This window comes from Lepisosteus oculatus, chromosome 4, assembly GCF_040954835.1.
Source record: "Lepisosteus oculatus isolate fLepOcu1 chromosome 4, fLepOcu1.hap2, whole genome shotgun sequence".
Lineage (NCBI taxonomy): Eukaryota > Metazoa > Chordata > Actinopteri > Semionotiformes > Lepisosteidae > Lepisosteus > Lepisosteus oculatus.
In genome coordinates this window covers 16,016,899-16,034,818 of record NC_090699.1, presented here as the reverse complement: position 1 = coordinate 16,034,818, position 17,920 = coordinate 16,016,899, and the positions used below count along the sequence as shown (strand labels likewise).

The window sequence follows — 17,920 nt, the reverse complement described above, 5'->3', positions numbered from 1 at the left end:
GCTAAACGAGGACTCCAATATAGTGCACATATAGCCATTATCTTGACTTCTTTGAGAAAACAGCTGGATGAGATCCTCCAGGCAGGACAGGAGACTCTAGTTTACACAAAGGTTGGTGGGAGGGGGGAACAAGTTGCCCAGTCATGTTGTGGAAGTCGATACCCTGCCTTCTGTCAAGCAACAGCTGGATGAGATCCTGGGATCAATGAACCTCTACCAGCCAGCTGGCAGGTGAACGGAGTGGCCTCCCACAGTCGTTAAGCTTTCTCCTATTCCTGCAATCAGTGAACTACCCAGCCCTGCACTCTCCGCGTATCCCGTAAACAATTCCCGCCCCAGAGAGACGCTCGTTCACTCTCAGAGAGGGCATAAGATATACATGGCGGCATAAAACACAGAAACCACAGCCTGTGGAGTGTCCAAGGACAAAAGAAACACCACACACTCCTTTTGCCTGCCTTTCAAGTACTTTAATCAAACTTAACATGCTGGTTTCAAAGGCCCGTGACCTTTGACCTTCTGTCTGGGAAGCCAGGCGTGACGGTGAGTGACCGGGCCCAGCACGGTCCGCGCCGACGAGACCTCCGTTTTCCCGAAGACCGCCCTTGTGAATGTGTGTTTTTTCTAGCGCGCGTGCACACACACACACACACACCGTCCCCGCCCGGGGCGGTGGGGAGAAATCAGTTCCCGGCTGACTATCTCGTCCCCCCTCGCTTTTCTGCTCACCTGGGAGTGACCGAGGCTGCAGCACAGCACACCCCATCACCACCCCGCCACCCGTGCCCGGTGGGCGTGACGTCTTCCGCATCACTGTCTGGGAAAAGCGGATAAACACGAGCCCACTGGCGTATGTGGCGGGACCACTGGCGCGGCTTCTCTCCTGGACCCCGGGGAAGAGGGCGCCTTTCGTCCCGGAGCTGGGATCAGGGCACACCCGAGCACGCCCCGGCCCCCATCCGCTCTGCCCGCCCGCCGAGCAGAGGAGCGTCACCCCCGCCCTGCGGGGGGCGCTGTGGCGCGGCCGGAGCTCGAGGACGGCGCTGGCGGGGCACCAGTCTGGGTCCTGGGGCTCGGTCACTCGGGCTTGTCGATGTACACGGCGGCGGCGGGCAGGGCCTGGAAGGCGGCCAGGGGGACGGTGGTGAGGGGCAGGGCGTGGGGCTCCTCGGGGGGGGGCGGGGGCGGGGGGGCGTCTCCGCGGTGGGTGCGCTGGTGCTTGCGCAGGTAGGCGGCGAACAGGAAGGCCTTGCCGCACTGCTCGCAGGCGTGGGGGCGGCTGCTGGAGTGGATCCGCTCGTGCTTGCGCAGGCCCGCCTTGTTCAGGAAGCCCTTCCCGCACTGGGCGCAGGTGTGGGGGCGCGCCTCTGCCGCCGCCGCCGGGGCAGGGGCAGCCCTCTCGGGGGCCCCCGGCTCCCCGAACCCCGAGGGGTGCAGGGCCTCGTGGGCCCGCAGGGAGGCCCAGCTGGGGAAGACCAGCTCGCACTGCGGGCAGGCGAACTGCGCCAGCGCGGCGGCGGCGGGGTCCGGGGCGGGGGCCGGCGCCGGCGCCCGCTGCTCGGCCAGGTGGGTGCGCTCGTGCTTGCGCAGGCTGGACGACACCACGAAGGCCTTGAGGCACAGGCCGCACTTGAAGGGCCGCTCGCCGGAGTGCACGCGCCGGTGCTTGTTGAGGCTGGAGCGCTCGGCGAAGGCCTTGCCGCACTCGGCGCAGGAGAAGGGCCGCAGCCCCGTGTGCACCAGCAGGTGGCGCCGCAGGTCCCAGGAGGCCACGAAGGCCTTGTCGCAGCTCTGGCACTTGTAGGGCCGCTGGCCCGAGTGCACGCGCTGGTGCACCGCCAGGTCGGCCGGCTGCCTGAAGCGCTTGGCGCACTTGTCGCAGGGGTAGGGCTTGAAGCCCGAGTGCGCCCTCTGGTGGCGGCGGAAGCTGGAGGGGTCGGAGAACATCTTGCCGCACTGCGGGCAGAGGAAGGGCTTCTCGCCGGAGTGGGTGCGCAGGTGGCTCTGGTAGGAGGAGAGCTGCGTGAAGCCCTTGCCGCACTGCTCGCAGCCGTAGGGCTTGCTCTGGGCGTGGATGCGCAGGTGGCAGGCCAGCGAGGACGAGCGGGAGAAGGCCTTGCCGCAGTCCGAGCACAGGTAGGGCTTCTCGCCCGTGTGCGAGCGCTCGTGGTTCTTCAGGTCCTTCAGCTCCGTGTAGGTCTTGCCGCACTGGCCGCAGGCGTAGGGCCGGTGGCCCTGGTGGTTGCGCCGGTGCTTGCGGTAGACGGAGGGGTCGGCGAAGCTCTTGCCGCACTCGGCGCACAGGTAGGGCTTCTCGCCCGTGTGGGAGCGCTGGTGCACCTTGAGCTTGGACAGGGTGGGGTAGCTCTTGGCGCAGTGCGGGCAGGCGTGGGGCCGCTCGCCGCTGTGCTGCGTGGCGTGGATGCGCAGGCAGATGGCCTGCATGAAGGCCTTGCCGCACTCGGCGCAGACGAAGGGCTTCTCGCCCGTGTGGGAGCGCGAGTGGTTGCGCAGCTCGGTGGGCGTCTTGTAGGCCTTGTGGCACTGCGGGCACTGGAAGGGCCGCTGCGCCGAGTGGGCGCGCTGGTGCTTGGCCAGCTGCGCCCGGCTGGGGAAGGCCTTGCCGCAGTGCCCGCAGCCGTGCGCAGCCCGCTCCTTGCAGTGGGAGGCCCGGTGGGCCCGCAGCGCCGCCGCGCTGGGGAAGGCCTGCTGGCACGCGGCGCAGCGGTGCGGGCGGCCCGGCCTGGCCTGCCGGCCCTTCCGCTTCCTGGTTTCCGCCTCCCCCTCTTCGTCCTCCTTCGGCGCGCCCCGCGGCTCGCTCTCCCCCTGCTCCTCCTTCAGGCCCTCGCCCTCCGCGGAGGGGGGGTCAGCGCGCTCCGCGGCAGAGGGGGAGCTCCCGGGCTGGGCGGAGGCCATCTTTACTCAGGGCACAGGCGCTCAGCCTGCTGGGATTGTCTTCTGCGGTTTCCCCTGGCAACAGAGAACAGGCACCGTTACCGACGGTAACGGCATTCACAGGCGCGCAAACACTGAGCTCCAGAGGTCTTCCCCAGCGGGTCACCAAGCCCCGAAAAACATCTCTGAGGGCACAGGTCAGTCTCTCCCCCCCCAAAAAAAAGCCCATCCCCCAGACCAGGACCCTGACTGAACCCCCATAGAGAGGTTTCCACCTGAAGAGTCTTCACTGAATCTCAGGCCTCCAGAATCAAAAGGCCCTCACTTACACAGAGAGTGGTGGGAGTGTGGGTCAAGTTGCGCAGCCATGTTGTCAAAGTCAATACCCTGACTTCTCTCAAAAAACAGCTGGATGAGATCTTGCAGTCAGGACAGGACGTTCTACTTTACACAAAGGGTGGTGGGAGTGTGGAACAAGCTGCCCAGCCCCTACTAAACCGGCTAGATGGGCCAAAGTGCCTCCTGACTCCCCGTTTGTCAACTGTCTTTTTGTGTCGATTTGCTCACAACCCAAGAGTCGTGGTTCGTTTAAAGAGAGGGGGGCGCTTCAAACCTGACCCCAAGGGCTTCCAGGGTCACTCCAGGTCACTTCCCTGGTGGCCCCGCACGCCCAAAGCTCGAAAGAAAAACTTTCTCTTTCTGATCTTTGATCAAATATCGCTTAGTTCCTTTTCGCTGCCTGATTGACCTCGATACCACCCCTGAATATCTAAATTACTCTTTGGCGTTTAAAGAGCTACAAAGGCTTTCATTAAAAGAGAGCAAAAAAGGACGTTTTGAAAGGCTCCCAGGAATTATTTAATGCTTCTTCTATCTTCTATGCAGGTATATTATTTGTATTACAGCTTTCCTGACTACCAAACCAGCGCTTCTGAATAACGGACTTAAAAGCCAGCAGTTGTTTTTCCGAACAAGTTCCAGGGGTACATGCCCGCTAGGACCGAACAGGAGTGCAGGACCGCTGGGGTACCTTTCCATCACCCCTCCTTGCGCGAATAGCAGATTTGAAGGCAATCACAAAATGGCTGGCTTTAGGACCTCTGGGAGAGAGAGAGGGAGGGTGCGCTCGGAGAAGTTAAACCTTTCCGAGCCTCGCCAGCGGCTTAAATTTGTTACCGTAACGTTTAACGCCTGGCTTGGAAAGTCTCGCCGTCGGCGCGTCTGAAACGCCGCGTCGCGTTTCACTAAAAACCCGCTTATGTGGCAAAAGCGCTTCTCCTGTTGTTCTCCCATTAAATACACGTTTTAAAAAAAAAACAAGTTCGAAAACGAAGCAGACAAAATGGCTGGCTTTAGGACCAGACAAGGCAGCGCCGCCGAGTCAAACCCGCAGCCGGAACCGGTGCAGTTCTTGCGACAAGCGTGCAGGCAGCGGCGGCAGCCGGGAGCCGGAGCGGACCGGACCGGACCGGCTGCCGCGGCCCGCAGTTCTGAGGAGGCGGCGATCTCACCTGAGGCCGGGCGGGAGCGGATATCCAGCTCGGCGATGGTTACTGTAACACAAAAGCGCCGTGCTGTTTCTCCAAAGGGGCCGCGCTTGAACCAGCCTCGTCGGGCAGAGAGAGAGTGAGAGAGGAAGGGAGGGAGGGAGAGGAGGCGGGCCGGCTTTAGGACCATCACAGGGAAGAGGAGAGGAGGAGACACCTAGTGAAGGAGCCGCAGGGCCAACTTATCTGAAGTGCAATACTAATACTAATACTAATAATAATAATAATAATAATAATAATAATAATAATAATAGCATTAGCTTTGTATTGCTACCGCAATTGTAATGAAAAAAATAGTATATTTTGTTAGTTTTAAAATTTACATGGCTACAAATAGTGTTAACATTAACGCATTTTTGTCCACTTTTTATTCGATTAGATTATTCCTCGTTACGAATGTGCGCTGTACCATCGTCAAATAAAAAAAACGGAAAAAGAATGAAACAATGTCAGGGGTCTTTGTTGGTGATGAAACTGTGTCTTCGGCTTTAAGAAAAGGGCGGCGCGCCAGAGCTGCGTGGTAATATTGTACAGTGCGTGTGTCCGAGCGCCAGCTTCCGCCGCAGTTCGCCAGGAGCGGAGAAGAGCCCAGGTCACAGGTCACAGGTCACGCAGGTGCCCTGCGCTCCTGTCTGCCTCCCCTCTTCGGCTTGACTTGTTTTTTTAAATAAGTTTTTATTTAAATACCAGAAACACAAGAAAGTGGACAGCATATTGAAATAGATACAGAAATAGACACTTCACAGCCAGAGGAATTCACAACTGTTAAAACTAAAAATGATACTTTTTACATATTTCCAGTGTATGTCTTGCCTTTTGATTCAATCCACCCAGCTCCCCAACTGACACCATCAGATACTTTCAGGTATTTCCCCATTCTTTCACCTCACAGAATTACCCGGTGCACTGAAGAGGATTATGTAGGCCAAGGCCAAGACCAGAAAGGTCATCTAGATGCTAGTAGTTAATTGATTCCAGGATCTTACCTCAGGATCTCATTCATATGTTTCTTGAATTAAGTCTGGGTATCAGCTTAAACAACATGGCTGGGCAGCTTGTTCCCCACTCCCACCACCTTTTGTGTAAAGACATACCTCCTATTATCAGTTTTAAACTGAGCTTTTTTAAGTAATAAATTAACTAAAAAAACAGTAACTACCACTTTACCAAAAATACATTCAAATAGTTAAATACAAGGTAAAATACGACACCAATGTAAGGGTTGAAAAATGCAAATCTCTTTTTTTTTCCAACAAATAAATATCCAAATATTTTAGAATTGTCCTGTTTCAGGGTACAATACCCGGATCTAGACAGCTCCAGGGGGTATTTGCCTACACAGAGCCCCAAAACCCCAGGGGACCGTTTCGCACTCCGTCTGGGACAATCTTCACTGGTGGTTCTTGAGAGCGTCCTCTGATCCTTCTGGATGAATGGCGCTATAACAAATTCAGCTGTAAATTTTCATACATAATTGTATATGTGAAATGGGCGATACGGACGAGGTGACGTGAAGGGCTGCCCCGCTTGCTAATCTGTAGTTCTCTATCCAGGATATAAAAGAAAAACGTGTTTATTTATGGAACAGGTAAAGGTTTATTCCCTGCTGAAAAGAGAAGGGAAGAAACAACGTTTCGGCTGTGGAGCCTTCTTCGGGTGTGATTTATTTATTTATGTATTATTTATGCATTGTGTTCATTTATTACGACTTTTAGTTAGGCAACCTCTTTTTGAAAAAATGTATAATTTGCAGAGTTACATACCATTACAGAGTGGTTAAGTTTGTTTTTGTTATTATGTTACCTGGCGGCTGGCCGGATCCGAACAGCCACTGTGTCGGCGGAGAAGGGGGGGAAGGCTTTCGCGGGGACACACTTCCTGTTTCTTAGCAACCCCAGCAGGAAGTGTGTGGAGCCGAAGACAGACAGAGATCGAGAGGAGGCGAGAGGACGGGTTGAGCGGCTGTGACTAAAACCCCAAATCCGATCCCGGTCCAGGACGGCCTGTGAACAGGGTGGCCCGCGCAGGATGGCGGCGGACCGGGTAGGTTCGCTCGGTTTCCCTCGTCGCCATCCTTCCCTCTTTTTCAGCCCGTTTGTTTAGGGAAGCGATCTTTGTGTGTGTGTGTGAGACCGTCTCTCTCTCTCTCGGTGTGTGTTCAATAATAACACGGCGAACTGGGCTTGAGAGAAAATAACACCAGCAGCGACCTCCCGCACTGAGGGGACTGATCCTGGTCCCCAGCGGCAGTCAATTGCCTGAACGCGGCGGGTTAGTAACGTGTAAGATGTGATCACTAAGACCCTAAGCTAACTTGTAAGATATGATTTTCCACTTCCAACGGAATAAACACAACCTGTGCGACCGGGGATGAGTTGGTAGTGACGCGACGGAGCCGGTCGAGCTCGGGCGTTCGGCGTGGCGTGGCGAGTCGTGTCGTGTCGTGTCGGGCACCGCGGCGGCGTTTCCCCGCAGCTCGTCCCGGGACGACCCCGGGAGCTCTCTGTAACTTCGGGCCGGACGGCTAAACTCTCCGGTCTGGGTCACAGCGTCGGCTAGACCCACTTTTTTTCTTCCGCAAAGTGCTGATCCCACGCGGTTATTACTCATTCAAAGCGAAGGAGTCTCATCTGCTCACCGCTCCACAAAATGTCGAGCCGCCTGAGCGTGAGAGGTTGAACCGCTCCTTCATCTGGTGAAACGGGGTCTCGGACGGAGTCCGACCCCCCCTCCTCGTCCTGTCTTCTCCTGTCGTAGGGATTTTGAAGCCCCACGCAGAACGCAGACCAGACGAAGCGCGACCACAATTGAGCGATCTTTTCACCATGGCGTGGCAGTCGCGCCAGAAGCTAATATCAACTCACAATTTGAACTAATGAGCTTTTGTTGAAGTCTGGGAGTGACGCGGGGCAGACTTGGAGAGGTTTTTTTTGGTAATGAATTCCCAATTGTAGTGCGGGTTGTCCCTTTAAACTGTGTCCCACGAAGCCTTCATTCCGTGTATCTTCGATTGTTTGTTTTTTTGCGACCGGCCTTCGATGTTTCTCCGATACGTTCAAGGCTGAGGCCTCTTCCTCTCATTGTTCCTGAAGTTGTCTAATCGACCCCCTGATTGTCGCTAAGCTTGTGCGGACGGCCTCTAGAGATATGGGATGTTTGTTTTGAGGGTGGCAGGATACTTTGAACTGGGGGCAGGACAGGCAGTTTCTCACCCCTGTGTCGCGCTGGGATTCATCCCAGGGTGTGATATAGGCAGTAGGTTCACTTAATGACTCAAAATAGGAGATGCTTCTTTAGGCAAAGAGTTGCAGGTGGCTGGAACCAGAAACCCAGATGCCTTGCCCAAAGTTTGAGTTTCATGGGCTGCTGCTGCTGTGAAATCTCTGACAACAGGGCCTGGGTTAAAGGTCTCGTCTGAAGGTTGGGTCAGGAAGAGACGTTCAGTAACTTGCTCATAAGGGAGCAGTGAACCCGGGGCTTAAACACTGTCCCTTGTTGAGGAAATGGGCACTACTGTACAAAATACTTGACCAAAAAAATAATTTCTGGTACAGTACTATTGTCGTTTTCTGTCACGGCCAAGAGGACAGCGGGGACTACTTTACACAAAGGGTAGTGGGAGTCTGGAGCAAGCTGTCCAGCCTGGTAGTTGAGGCCGATGCCCTGGTTTCTCTCAAGAAACAGCTGGATGAGATCCTCCAACCAGGTCTGGAGGCACCACTTTACACAAAGGGTGGCGAGAGAGTTGAACAAGCTTTCCATATACTACAAAACTGGCTAGATGTGCGACAGATCCAGAGGCAGCTCTCGAGCATGATTCTGGGGTCAAATAACTGCTATCAAATGGGCCAAATGAGCCATAGTTCTTCTGTTCGTATGCAGGCTAACATCCAGAGACAGCACTCTCTTTCTGTTTTGCTGGGATATGAAAATGTTACACAGAAGGAATAATCAGCCATACCTGCTATTCATAGTATTTGATGGAGGATTGTGCAGGGGTTTAATGTGTCCAGGTAAAAATCCTGCAGCCGTCTCAGTTCTTTATCTTAGTTTCTTAGTTTAATTTATATGGTCGTCGGCCTTTGTTTTCGCAGCCCTGCGCCCTGATCCGCTCCGGGGATCTGTGACGGTGCTGGCGTCGGGAGAAGGGATGTGAGTCTCCGGATCCTGACCAGGAGGTTTGATTCCGGCTCATCTGGGCGGCATGAGGACTGCGCGCGCCTGCCCCGTGGACAGATTGCTGTGAGAAAGCGTGCCCGTTGTCTTTTCGAAAGCTCTCCTGCCCCTGAGGGAAAGGAGGGAGGGAGGGGTCCTTCCCAAATCCTCCTCCTCCTCCTCCTCCTCCTCCTCCTCCTGAGATGCAGGACCAGGCCCGGACCACCGGCTTCCAGTGCAAGCAGTGCGAGGTGGTGTGTCCGAGCTGGCCCGGTCTGCTGGAGCACGTGGAGAGCCACTACCAGCACGAGGAGGAGCGGCGCTTCTGGTGCGAGCAGTGCGGTCGCGGGTACCGGCACGCGGGCAGCCTGGTCAACCACAAGAAGACCCACGAGGTGGGGTCGTTCCAGTGCCCCGTGTGCGCGCGGGAGCTCAGCAACCCCTTGGCGCTGAAGAACCACCTGCGCATCCACACGCCGGGCAAGAACTACCCCTGCCCGGTGTGCGGCAAGGCCTTCCGACTGGCCACGCAGCTGGCCACTCACCAGAAGCTGCACGGCCCTCCGGGGGAGCCCCTGGGCCCCGTGGTGGCAGGATCTGACGAAACGGAAAGCGGGCCCGACGCGATTCCCGGGGAAGCCTCTCCGGGGGACCCCAGCGGCATGTTGACCGGTGTGCCCCCGCCAGCTCCCAGCAATAATCCGCCCCCTCCTCCGTTCCTCAGGGAGGTGGGGGATGTCCTCGACCCACCCGGGGGCAGCAGGGACCGCGATACCTTTCTGGAACAGGACCCGTCGGAGCAGGCGGATTCCCAGGCTTCGGTAACGGACTCGAGCCCCGATTGCGGGCTCCAGCCAGACGCCCACCTGGAAGCAGGGGTGGACAAGCCGAGCACCGAGGAAGACCGGCCGTTCAAGTGCAACCAGTGTGAGAAAACGTACAGGCACCATGGCAGTCTCATAAACCACAAGAAGTCCCACCAGTTGGGGGCGTACGAGTGCCACGTCTGCTACAAGCAGTTCAATAACCTGGCAGCTCTCAAGAGCCACTTGCGAATCCACAGCAAGTCCAAGGGCCGTCCAGCAGTGGCGTCTCCGTTCTCGGGCGCAGCCGCAGCGGAGCTGTCGGCGCCTCAGAACGGTGACGCATCCCACTTCTGCCACCTGTGTCAGGTGGCGTTCTCCAGCGAGGGGGAGTTTCAGGACCACGTGCTGCTGCACAACAGCACCTCTCTCTCGCTGGGGCCGCCCGACGACTTCTCCGACGACTTGTCTTATGACTACACCGGGGTCGGATCCCCTGATGATGGCGTCTATGCGCATCCACCTCTGATTGGCCGGAGCGACGAGAAGGAAGAGGCTGAAGAGGAGGAGTCTGTGGCGGCCGTGAATGGACAGATGTACACCTGCGCCTTCTGTGGGGAGAGCTACTCCGACCTCGAAAGCCTTAAGGCTCATTACCTCACGCACGATGCAGGTCTGCAGGATGAAGACGTGCCGCCCGAACAGGAAGAGGGAAACCCAGAAGGGACGCCGGCGGCCAAAGGGGAACCCAAGGTGAATCAGGCCGCGGCAGAGGTAACGGGATCGGATGAGCGCCGCTTCAAGTGCCAGCTTTGTGGCAAGAGCTATCGGCATGCTGGCAGCCTGATCAACCACAAGCGCTCCCACCAGACAGGAGTCTTTCAGTGCTCGATTTGCCAGAAGCACTACCCCCACCTCGCCGCCTTGAAAAGCCACCTCCGCATCCATAAATCGAAGCCTCCTGCGCTGCCCTTGAGCTCTGAGGGTGACTGGCTCTCCCCCGAGCCCTTGACTCTGGAAGGCCAGAGCTACGTCTTGCCTTTCTCTTCTCAGGTCCCAGATTCCGGATTGGCCATGCCTCAAGATGTCGCCCTTCCGGCTCCTCCAGATGACGCTGCAGATGCGTCGGGGAGTGTGTGCTTCCCGCCGTTTGATTCTGGCCTTGCCAGTAGCTGTCCTGCCTCCCCACCGACGCCAGATCCCGGATTTCAGGCCGAGAGGCACATGTGTGCCGACTGCGGGGAGACGTATTCCGATATCGCCGGGATCAAATCCCATCAGTGTCCGCGCCGGGAAAACCTGAACGGGCTGACGGGTAGCGGGGGATTCCGGGAGGCGGGGGACAATGCCGACGTGGAGGAGGACGGGAACGAGAGTCCGGTCCCCGTGGGGTCCAGGAGGCGAAAGCGCGGCCCGGCCCAGAAGCACGTGGAGGCGGAAGAGCGGCGGGATGCGGAGGAGTACGGGGAGCTCTGCCAGTGCTCCGTGTGCGGGAATCACTACGCCAGCCTGTCGGCCCTGCGGAGCCACCTCCGCTGCCACACGCTCCCCGGTGGCGCCGGCCGCTCCCCGGAAGCCGAGGACGAGGGCGGCCTGCTCATCTGCAGCGCCTGCGGGGAGAGCTTCTTGACCGAGCGGGACCTGGAGGACCACCAGCTCTCCCACGAGTCCGAGCTCGCCCCCCTCCCCCCGAAACCGGAAAGCAAGAGCCACGCGTGCGCCAGGTGCGGCGCCGTCTGCGACGACTACTACCCGCTGGGCGCCCACCGCTGCGCGGAGGACGCGGGCGGCGAGGCGGCGGAGGCGGCGGACGCGGGAGGGGAAGGGAAGGCGGAGAGCCCCGGCGCCCTGCAGGAGGGCCCCGACGCCGCGGACCGGCCCCATCGCTGCGAGCAGTGTGGCCGGGCCTACCGCCATGCCGGCAGCCTCCTCAACCACAAGAAGTCCCACAAGACCGGCGTCTTCCGCTGCTTCGTCTGCCAGAAGCGTTTCTACAACCTGCTGGCGCTCAAAAACCACCAGAGGGTGCACTTTGACATCAAGAGGTAAGACCGGCGGCGGAGGGGCAGGAGTCGGCCGCACCAGTCGCCCGCATCTTGTAAGAATACGACGAGAGGAGGCCGTTGGACCCGTCCAGTAAATTTGCCTTTTTAATAGTTAACTGAACCGCCGGTTCTTGAGAGAAGCCAGAGTATCGGCTTCATGACATGGCCGGGCAGTTGGTTCCACACTCACAGCACCCTTCGTGTAAAGTAGTGCCTACTGAGTCTCTGAACGCTGTTCCCTACTGTTTCACCGTGCCTTCTGTTTGCTTGAGAAGTTTCATTGAAGAAATCGGCTGTGTTGGCCTTCTAAACTCCTCTGAGGGTTTTTACTACTTGTGTTGGGTTGTAGTTTTGTTCTGTTCATGATTCAAGAAACTCAGTTCCTTCAGTCTGTCAGTGTAGGACACGCCGTTCAGACTAAAGAGACTCAGTTCCTTCAGTCTGTCAGTGTAGGACGCTCCGTTCAGACTTAAGAGACTCAGTTCCTTCAGTCTGTCAGTGTAGGACGCTCCGTTCAGACTAAAGAGACTCGGTTTCTTCAGCCTCCTGACACGCATTGTTTACAATCTTCTAAATACACAGCATCTTTTGATTTAAATTTCACACTTTTAAGTAAGTTAAGTAGCATAACATTTTGCCTTTTTAATTGGTTCACTGGATTGTCTTGAAACTGTACGTGACGCGTTAACATGAACTATAAATAGAAGTGCTGAACTAGAACACGCTGCGCATGAAAAAGACTGAGGTGTTTACCTTCTTACTGCTTACATGCAACACCCTGCTCTTGTTTGCATTAAACATCACCTGCTTGTGTCTGTTAGTATTGGAATCTTTCATGTGGTGCTTAATTCTAATGGGAAAGGGTGATTAAGGGGACAGCATGGTAGCCCAGTAGTTAGCATTGCTGCCTTACATGGCTGGGGTCCTGGGTTCAATTCCTGGGGTGCTCTCTGCGTGGAGTTTGTTCTTCCCATTTTCGCATGTGTTTCCTCCCAGAGTCCAGAGACGTACAGCTAGGTAAATTGTCTTCTGGGATTCATTGGGTTCGTTGAGTGTGTTTGTGTCCGTGTCTGCCCAGCGATGGACTGGTGTCCCATCCAGGAAGTACCCTGTCTAGCGCCCATTGCCTGCTGGGATTGCTCCCCCACGAGCCTGTACTGGACAAAGCACTTGAAAATGGGTGGAAAATCGTGAAACATTGCTCAGTCTGAACACCTGCTGGAGGTTAAGGACCGGCTCTTCTGAAACAAAGCTGCTCACTGAGAGTTTCCTCTTAAGACGTGGGGTGTAGTGGCCACAATGTGCTGTCAGTGCCTTACCTAATTTCCAGCAGGACTGATGTTTGCAGTGGTAGCTTAGAGGTTCTCCAGTTCCGATCCTGGATCACTCGCCTGGTCTTTGGTCTGTTACACCGTTGAGTTAGAAGCAGGATTTGATGGAACTGTTTAACTGTTCTAAACATGTCAAAGGTCACTGCTATATCTACTTAACCGTCTCGTTCAGGGGTTCCCAGTCCTGGTCTTGGAGGCTTACAAATCTGCTGGATTCCATTACGGCCCACCTCAATTGCTCAATTGAGCCTTTAATTGAGCTGACGAGTTTCCCGAGTAGGATGCAGTAAACCCTCGATATCCGCGCTTTTGCCTCTTGGTGGGAGAGGAAAGGCGGCCGCCCACTGCCACAGCATCGTCAGCTCTCAGATGGGCTTCACGCGCCCTGCAGCGTAGGAAAGGCACTGCTTGGTCAACAAAGAGTTCACGTGTCTCTGGAGCAGTGCCTCAGTAGTTCAGTTTCCTCTAGGGAAAGCGTTAGATGTGGCTTGTGGGTGTTATCAGAGCACTGCCTGCACGTGGCTCAGGTGAGTGAGGACATTTGATTCACTTTCTGATCTGTGGTTTCTGTGCTGTGATAAACTTTCTTACAGTACAGCAGTGCTGCAATTCCAGTAGTAAAACAAGATGTAAAGAAAAGGCAATCTAGTAAAGATGGGGGGGGGAAATGAGCTCTTAATACATGGTAAGCTGTTGTATCATAACAGTGATCTTATTTGCACATATATAAGCTTTTTTGAGGTTTCCAGTACTCATTTTCACTAAAAACAAACTTACTACAATTATTTAGATGCTGCGGAGCTATTTCTGAAACGGTTCATGGTTAAAGCACAATCACTGTGGAGATGCTTGTTCCTCGAGCTGTGGAGCCACATCCTGTTTTCCCCCTGAGATATTCAGTCTCGTGTTCACTAATTCACCATACAGCGAGATCTCGTGACGCCTAACTTCCCATGAATGCTGAGGTTTTATTGCATCTGCCATTTTTTTTTCTTCTTGGCGAATTTGAGGATTTATTTTGCCACCAAAGAGGCAGCTTCTCGCAGGTTTGAGCAGTTTGAATTAAGCCCATTAAGGGTTCAACTGTGTCGCCGAGAGCGGGGCTGGAGCCAAGACCTGGTGTGTGTGATCCAGGAGCAGGACTGGGAGCCCAGATCCCCCTTCCTTTCTCCTTCCGCCCCGGTCCTGAAGGCCTCCGCTCTCTCTCCCCCTCTGCTGCAGGCACAAGTGCTCGGAGTGCGGGAAAGCCTTCAAGATCCACAAGCAGCTGGTCAGCCACCAGAGGACGCACGAGGAGAACCGGGCCCGGGCCAAAGAGCTCAACCGGCAGCTGCAGCGCCTCCTGCAGGCAAACGGCGGTACTGCGGCGCCGGCGGCTTCTCCTCCCCCGCAGCCTGACCCGCCGGCGAAGCCGACGCCGAAGCGCAGCCAGCGGCAGAATCGTGGCCGCGTCCTGGATTCCAGTCTCCTGGGGGCGGGAAGGTGCGACTTCCCAGGGCCTCCTCCTCCCCCCGGAAACACCCCGTCCGCCCCCTCTGCCGGCGCCAAGCCCCCAGCCGACCCCGAGCCGCCGCCGCCGCCCCTCGCCGGGGACCCGCAGGACGAGCGGCCCTACGCCTGCGATCAGTGCGGCAGGACGTACCGGCACGCCGGCTCGCTGGTCAACCACAAGAACTCGCACAAGGTCGGCCAGTACTACTGCACCATCTGCAGCAACACCTACCCCAACCAGCTGGCCATGAAGAACCACCTGCGCAACCACTTCGCCGTCAAGAAGCACTGCTGCGCCGACTGCGGCAAGGCCTTCCGGGGCCGGCGGCAGCTGTCCAGCCACGAGCGCTCGCGCGTCTGCCGCCGGAAGAGGGGCCGGGACCCGCGGCGGCCCCGGAGGGCGGCCCCGAGGCGGGCCGGCGGCCCCGAGGCCGAGCCGGAGGCGGCGGGGGGGCCCCCCGGCGCTCGCTGCGCGCGGTGCGGGCAGGCCTTCGCCTCGGCGGCGGAGATGGCGGGGCACGCCTGCGCCCGCCCGCCGCGGGGGGATGGGGCGGGCGCGGCGAACGGCGGCGCCGGCTCCCCCTCCGGGGCCGCCGCCGCGCCCGAGGAGCGCCCCTTCCGCTGCGACGTCTGCGGCCGCACCTACCGCCACGCCGGCAGCCTGCTCAACCACAAGAACACCCACAAGACGGGGCGCTTCGACTGCGCCGTCTGCGCCAAGGCCTTCTCCAACCCCATGGCCCTGAAGAACCACCTGCGCATCCACACCCAGAAGAGGCGCCACTCCTGCCCGGACTGCGGCAAGGCCTTCCGGCTCGCCAGCGCCCTCCGCAGCCACCAGAAGGTCCACTGCGGCCGGGCGCCGGCCCAGTGCGCCGACTGCGGCAAGGCCTTCCTGGGCAGCAGCGGCCTGCGGCGGCACCGCTGCGCGGCCGAGGGGGGCCGCAGCCCGGAGCACGGCGGCGCGGAGGAGGCGGGAGGGGGCGAGCGCCGCTTCACGTGAGTCGATCGGGGGGGATCGTGCTGGCAGCTCCTGCGTGTAGCAATAATAATAATAATAATAGTAATAATAATATCCTCACACTTATACAGCGCTCTTCTGGACACTCCACTCAAAGCTCTTTACAGGTAATGGGGATCCCCTCCTCCACCACCAGTGTGCAGCATCCACCTGGATGATGCTCCAGTCTGCTCACACACACCAGCTCTCAGCGGGGAGGAGAGCAGAGTGATGAAGCCAGTTCAGAGAGGGGGGTTATTAGGAGGCCATGATTGGTCAAGGACAGGGGGCAATTTGGCCAGGATGACGGGGTGTGTGGGAGGTTAGGGAGTCCAGGTGCCCCCTGGGTACCCTTCCTGTGCAGGTACCAGGTACCCTTCCTGTGCAGCTGTGCGGGCCGCGGCCCTAACGGGTGTCTCCCTCTCCCCCCCACAGGTGTGAGCAGTGCGGCCGGTCCTACCGCCACGCGGGCTCGCTGCTCAACCACAAGAACACGCACACCACGGGCCTGTACCGCTGCTCCGCCTGCGCCAAGGAGTTCTCCAACCTGCTGGCGCTCAAGAACCACCGGCGCATCCACACGGAGGCGCGCCGCTTCGCCTGCCCGGACTGCGGCAAGGCCTTCCGCGTGTCGGCCCACCTGCTGAGCCACCGGCGCGTGCACGCCCGCGAGCGCCCGCGGGGCGGCCCGGAGCTGGGCTCGGGGCCCGGCCCGGCCTGCCGGCGGTGCCCCGGCCCCGAGGCGCCGCCCGGCGGGGAGAAGGCCCACGTGTGCGAGCACTGTGGCCGCACCTACCGGCACGCCGGCTCGCTGCTCAACCACAAGAACAGCCACAAGACGGGCTCCTTCTCCTGCGCCGCCTGCCAGAAGCAGTTCTCCAACCTGATGGCGCTGAAGAACCACCGGCGCATCCACACCGAGCCCAAGCGCTACCAGTGCCCGGACTGCGGCAAGGCCTTCCGCGTCTCCACGCAGCTCATCTGCCACCGGCGCGTGCACACCCGCGAGAAGCCCTTCGCCTGCCCGCTCTGCGGCAAGTGCTTCTCCAGCAAGTCCAACCTGCGGCACCACCAGAAGGTGCACAAGACCCGGCAGGCCGGGCTCGGCCTCGGCCTCGGCCTCGCAGCCCCCCTGGACGGGGGCTTCGCCGGCCTGGCGGGGCTCGGCTCGGGCGGGCTCGGCGCGGGCGGCTTCGCCGAGTGCTGACGAAGCCTGCGTGCAGCCTCTCCGGCGGGTCCGAGAAACTGACTCCGGGAAGACAGGACATCCCTGGGATTCTTCCCCTCCTCGAGGCCTTGAATCTGCCCGGCTCGCCCCACCTTCCCTAGTAATTTAAAAACATGAGTTTTTGTAAGGGCTGGATTTTGGATTCTGCATAATCGCTGACCGTGGGTGGTCATCCCTTGTACTCTCAAGAATCTTGTTTGTTTGTTTTTTTTTGAGGGGGGGGTTGCACATGTATATTTTTATTTATTGTTTGTTTTTTTTTAATTCACAAAACATAAACGGCCTAGAGGGACATCTGCCTCCACGCAGAAGCCTTTCCAGTTCTCTTTACCTCGGCGTTGCGGTCCTCCTCCGTGCTGTCCCGCAGGAGAGACTCTGAGTCCGGCAGCGGCTCTCGCCAGCCGGCGCGGTGCGGTGCAGCGGCGCCCCCCAGTATTAGTGCCTGAAAGACGAGGGGCTCTGCGGTGAGGGCGATTTCCGCTCCCCGAAACTCTGAACCGGCTGTACAAGTCTCCTGGGGTGAGACAGGTGCTTCTGCTAGCCGTGTCCCCTGGGGAAGAACAAATGACCTTTGAGTTTGTCCTTTGAGAACTCCAGTCCCCCTTCCTCCTGGATCGTGGCTGTAGACGACACTTCTGCTAGCGATGTCTGTGTCTGAGTTTCCAGCAGCGAGGAGAAAATGTTGTTGCAATAAAATAGATGGGGGTGGGGGAGGGGCTTCCCCAGCCCTGTCACGAGTCTGAAGAGCGAAGTTTCCGATTACAGCTCGTGGCGAGTGTGATTTTCCCATGTGTTTGTGTCCCTGCTGTGAGAACAGGAGAGGGCCCAGTGTGCTCATCTCGCTCGTTGTCTTGTTTAGAAATGTCCCCTGGGTTTCTTTCAGCTCCTTCTCAAGAGAAGCCAGGTTATCGTCTTCACCGACGGGGCCGGGCAGCTTGTTCCACGCCCCCAGCGTCCTTTGCGTATAGGTTTGTGGAACAAGCTGCCCAGCCCCGGTGTTAGCCGACGATAACCTGGCTTCTCTTGGGGAAACAGCTGGCTGCGATCCTCCAGTCAGGACAGATGTACGCAGAGAGTGGTGGGAGTGTCCTTGAAGCTGATCCTCCGGTTTCTTTCAAGAAACCACTGCATGAGATCCTGGGAGGACGGCTGTATGATGAAACCTCTGCGGGCGAGCTTTTTGGAGTGGGGAAGGTGGTTGCACTGGGGCAGTCCCACTCTGTCGCCCACAGAAGCCGGGGTCCGGTGGTACCAGTAGTCGACTGGAGACTGGAGACTTCCTTGGTTGCAGTAGATGGCCATGGCGCCTTTCTGAGCCTTGTCATGACCTCTCTTTCCACGGAGCGTTGCAACAGTATAGTGTCCCAATTGCTATACTGGGACATTAGGACCCACCCAGACTGCAGGGTGAGCGCCCCCTACTGG

General features: G+C 58.0%; 2 protein-coding genes across 4 annotated transcripts; one reads left to right on the top strand and one right to left on the bottom strand.

The window, feature by feature from the left end:
- Window positions 1-457: 457 nt before the first annotated feature.
- znf668 (zinc finger protein 668) lies at window positions 458-4,618 on the bottom strand. Of its 2 annotated transcripts, none has more exons than XM_069188068.1 (2): window positions 4,407-4,618; window positions 458-2,970 (listed from the first exon to the last, which is right to left on the bottom strand). In XM_069188068.1, the coding sequence occupies exon 2, from the start codon at window positions 2,914-2,916 to the stop codon at window positions 1,078-1,080; it is 1,839 nt and encodes a 612-aa protein (XP_069044169.1). In that variant the 5' UTR covers window positions 2,917-2,970; window positions 4,407-4,618; the 3' UTR covers window positions 458-1,077. The 2 variants fall into 2 exon arrangements, with proteins under 2 accessions (XP_069044169.1, XP_069044170.1); XM_069188069.1 differs by lacking the exon at window positions 4,407-4,618 and adding an exon at window positions 3,225-4,385.
- Window positions 4,619-5,867: 1,249 nt separating this feature from the next.
- On the top strand, window positions 5,868-17,241 carry znf646 (zinc finger protein 646). 2 transcript variants are annotated; one of them, XM_069188004.1, is made up of 4 exons: window positions 5,868-6,485; window positions 8,537-11,445; window positions 13,998-15,266; window positions 15,703-17,241. In XM_069188004.1, the coding sequence occupies exons 2-4, from the start codon at window positions 8,801-8,803 to the stop codon at window positions 16,472-16,474; spliced, it is 4,686 nt and encodes a 1,561-aa protein (XP_069044105.1). In that variant the 5' UTR covers window positions 5,868-6,485; window positions 8,537-8,800; the 3' UTR covers window positions 16,475-17,241. The 2 variants fall into 2 exon arrangements, with proteins under 2 accessions (XP_069044105.1, XP_069044106.1); XM_069188005.1 differs by lacking the exon at window positions 5,868-6,485 and adding an exon at window positions 6,631-6,713.
- Window positions 17,242-17,920: the final 679 nt, after the last annotated feature.

Excerpts from the sequence above, each read along its gene's own strand:
- znf646 (XM_069188004.1), top strand. The coding sequence starts at position 8,801 with ATGCAGGACCAGGCCCGGACCACCGGCTTCCAGTGCAAGCAGTGCGAG. Across the intron at positions 11,446-13,997 it reads GTGCACTTTGACATCAAGAG|GCACAAGTGCTCGGAGTGCG; the intron begins GTAAGACCGGCG and ends CCTCTGCTGCAG. Across the intron at positions 15,267-15,702 it reads GGGGGCGAGCGCCGCTTCAC|GTGTGAGCAGTGCGGCCGGT; the intron begins GTGAGTCGATCG and ends TCCCCCCCACAG.
- znf668 (XM_069188068.1), bottom strand. The coding sequence starts at position 2,916 with ATGGCCTCCGCCCAGCCCGGGAGCTCCCCCTCTGCCGCGGAGCGCGCT.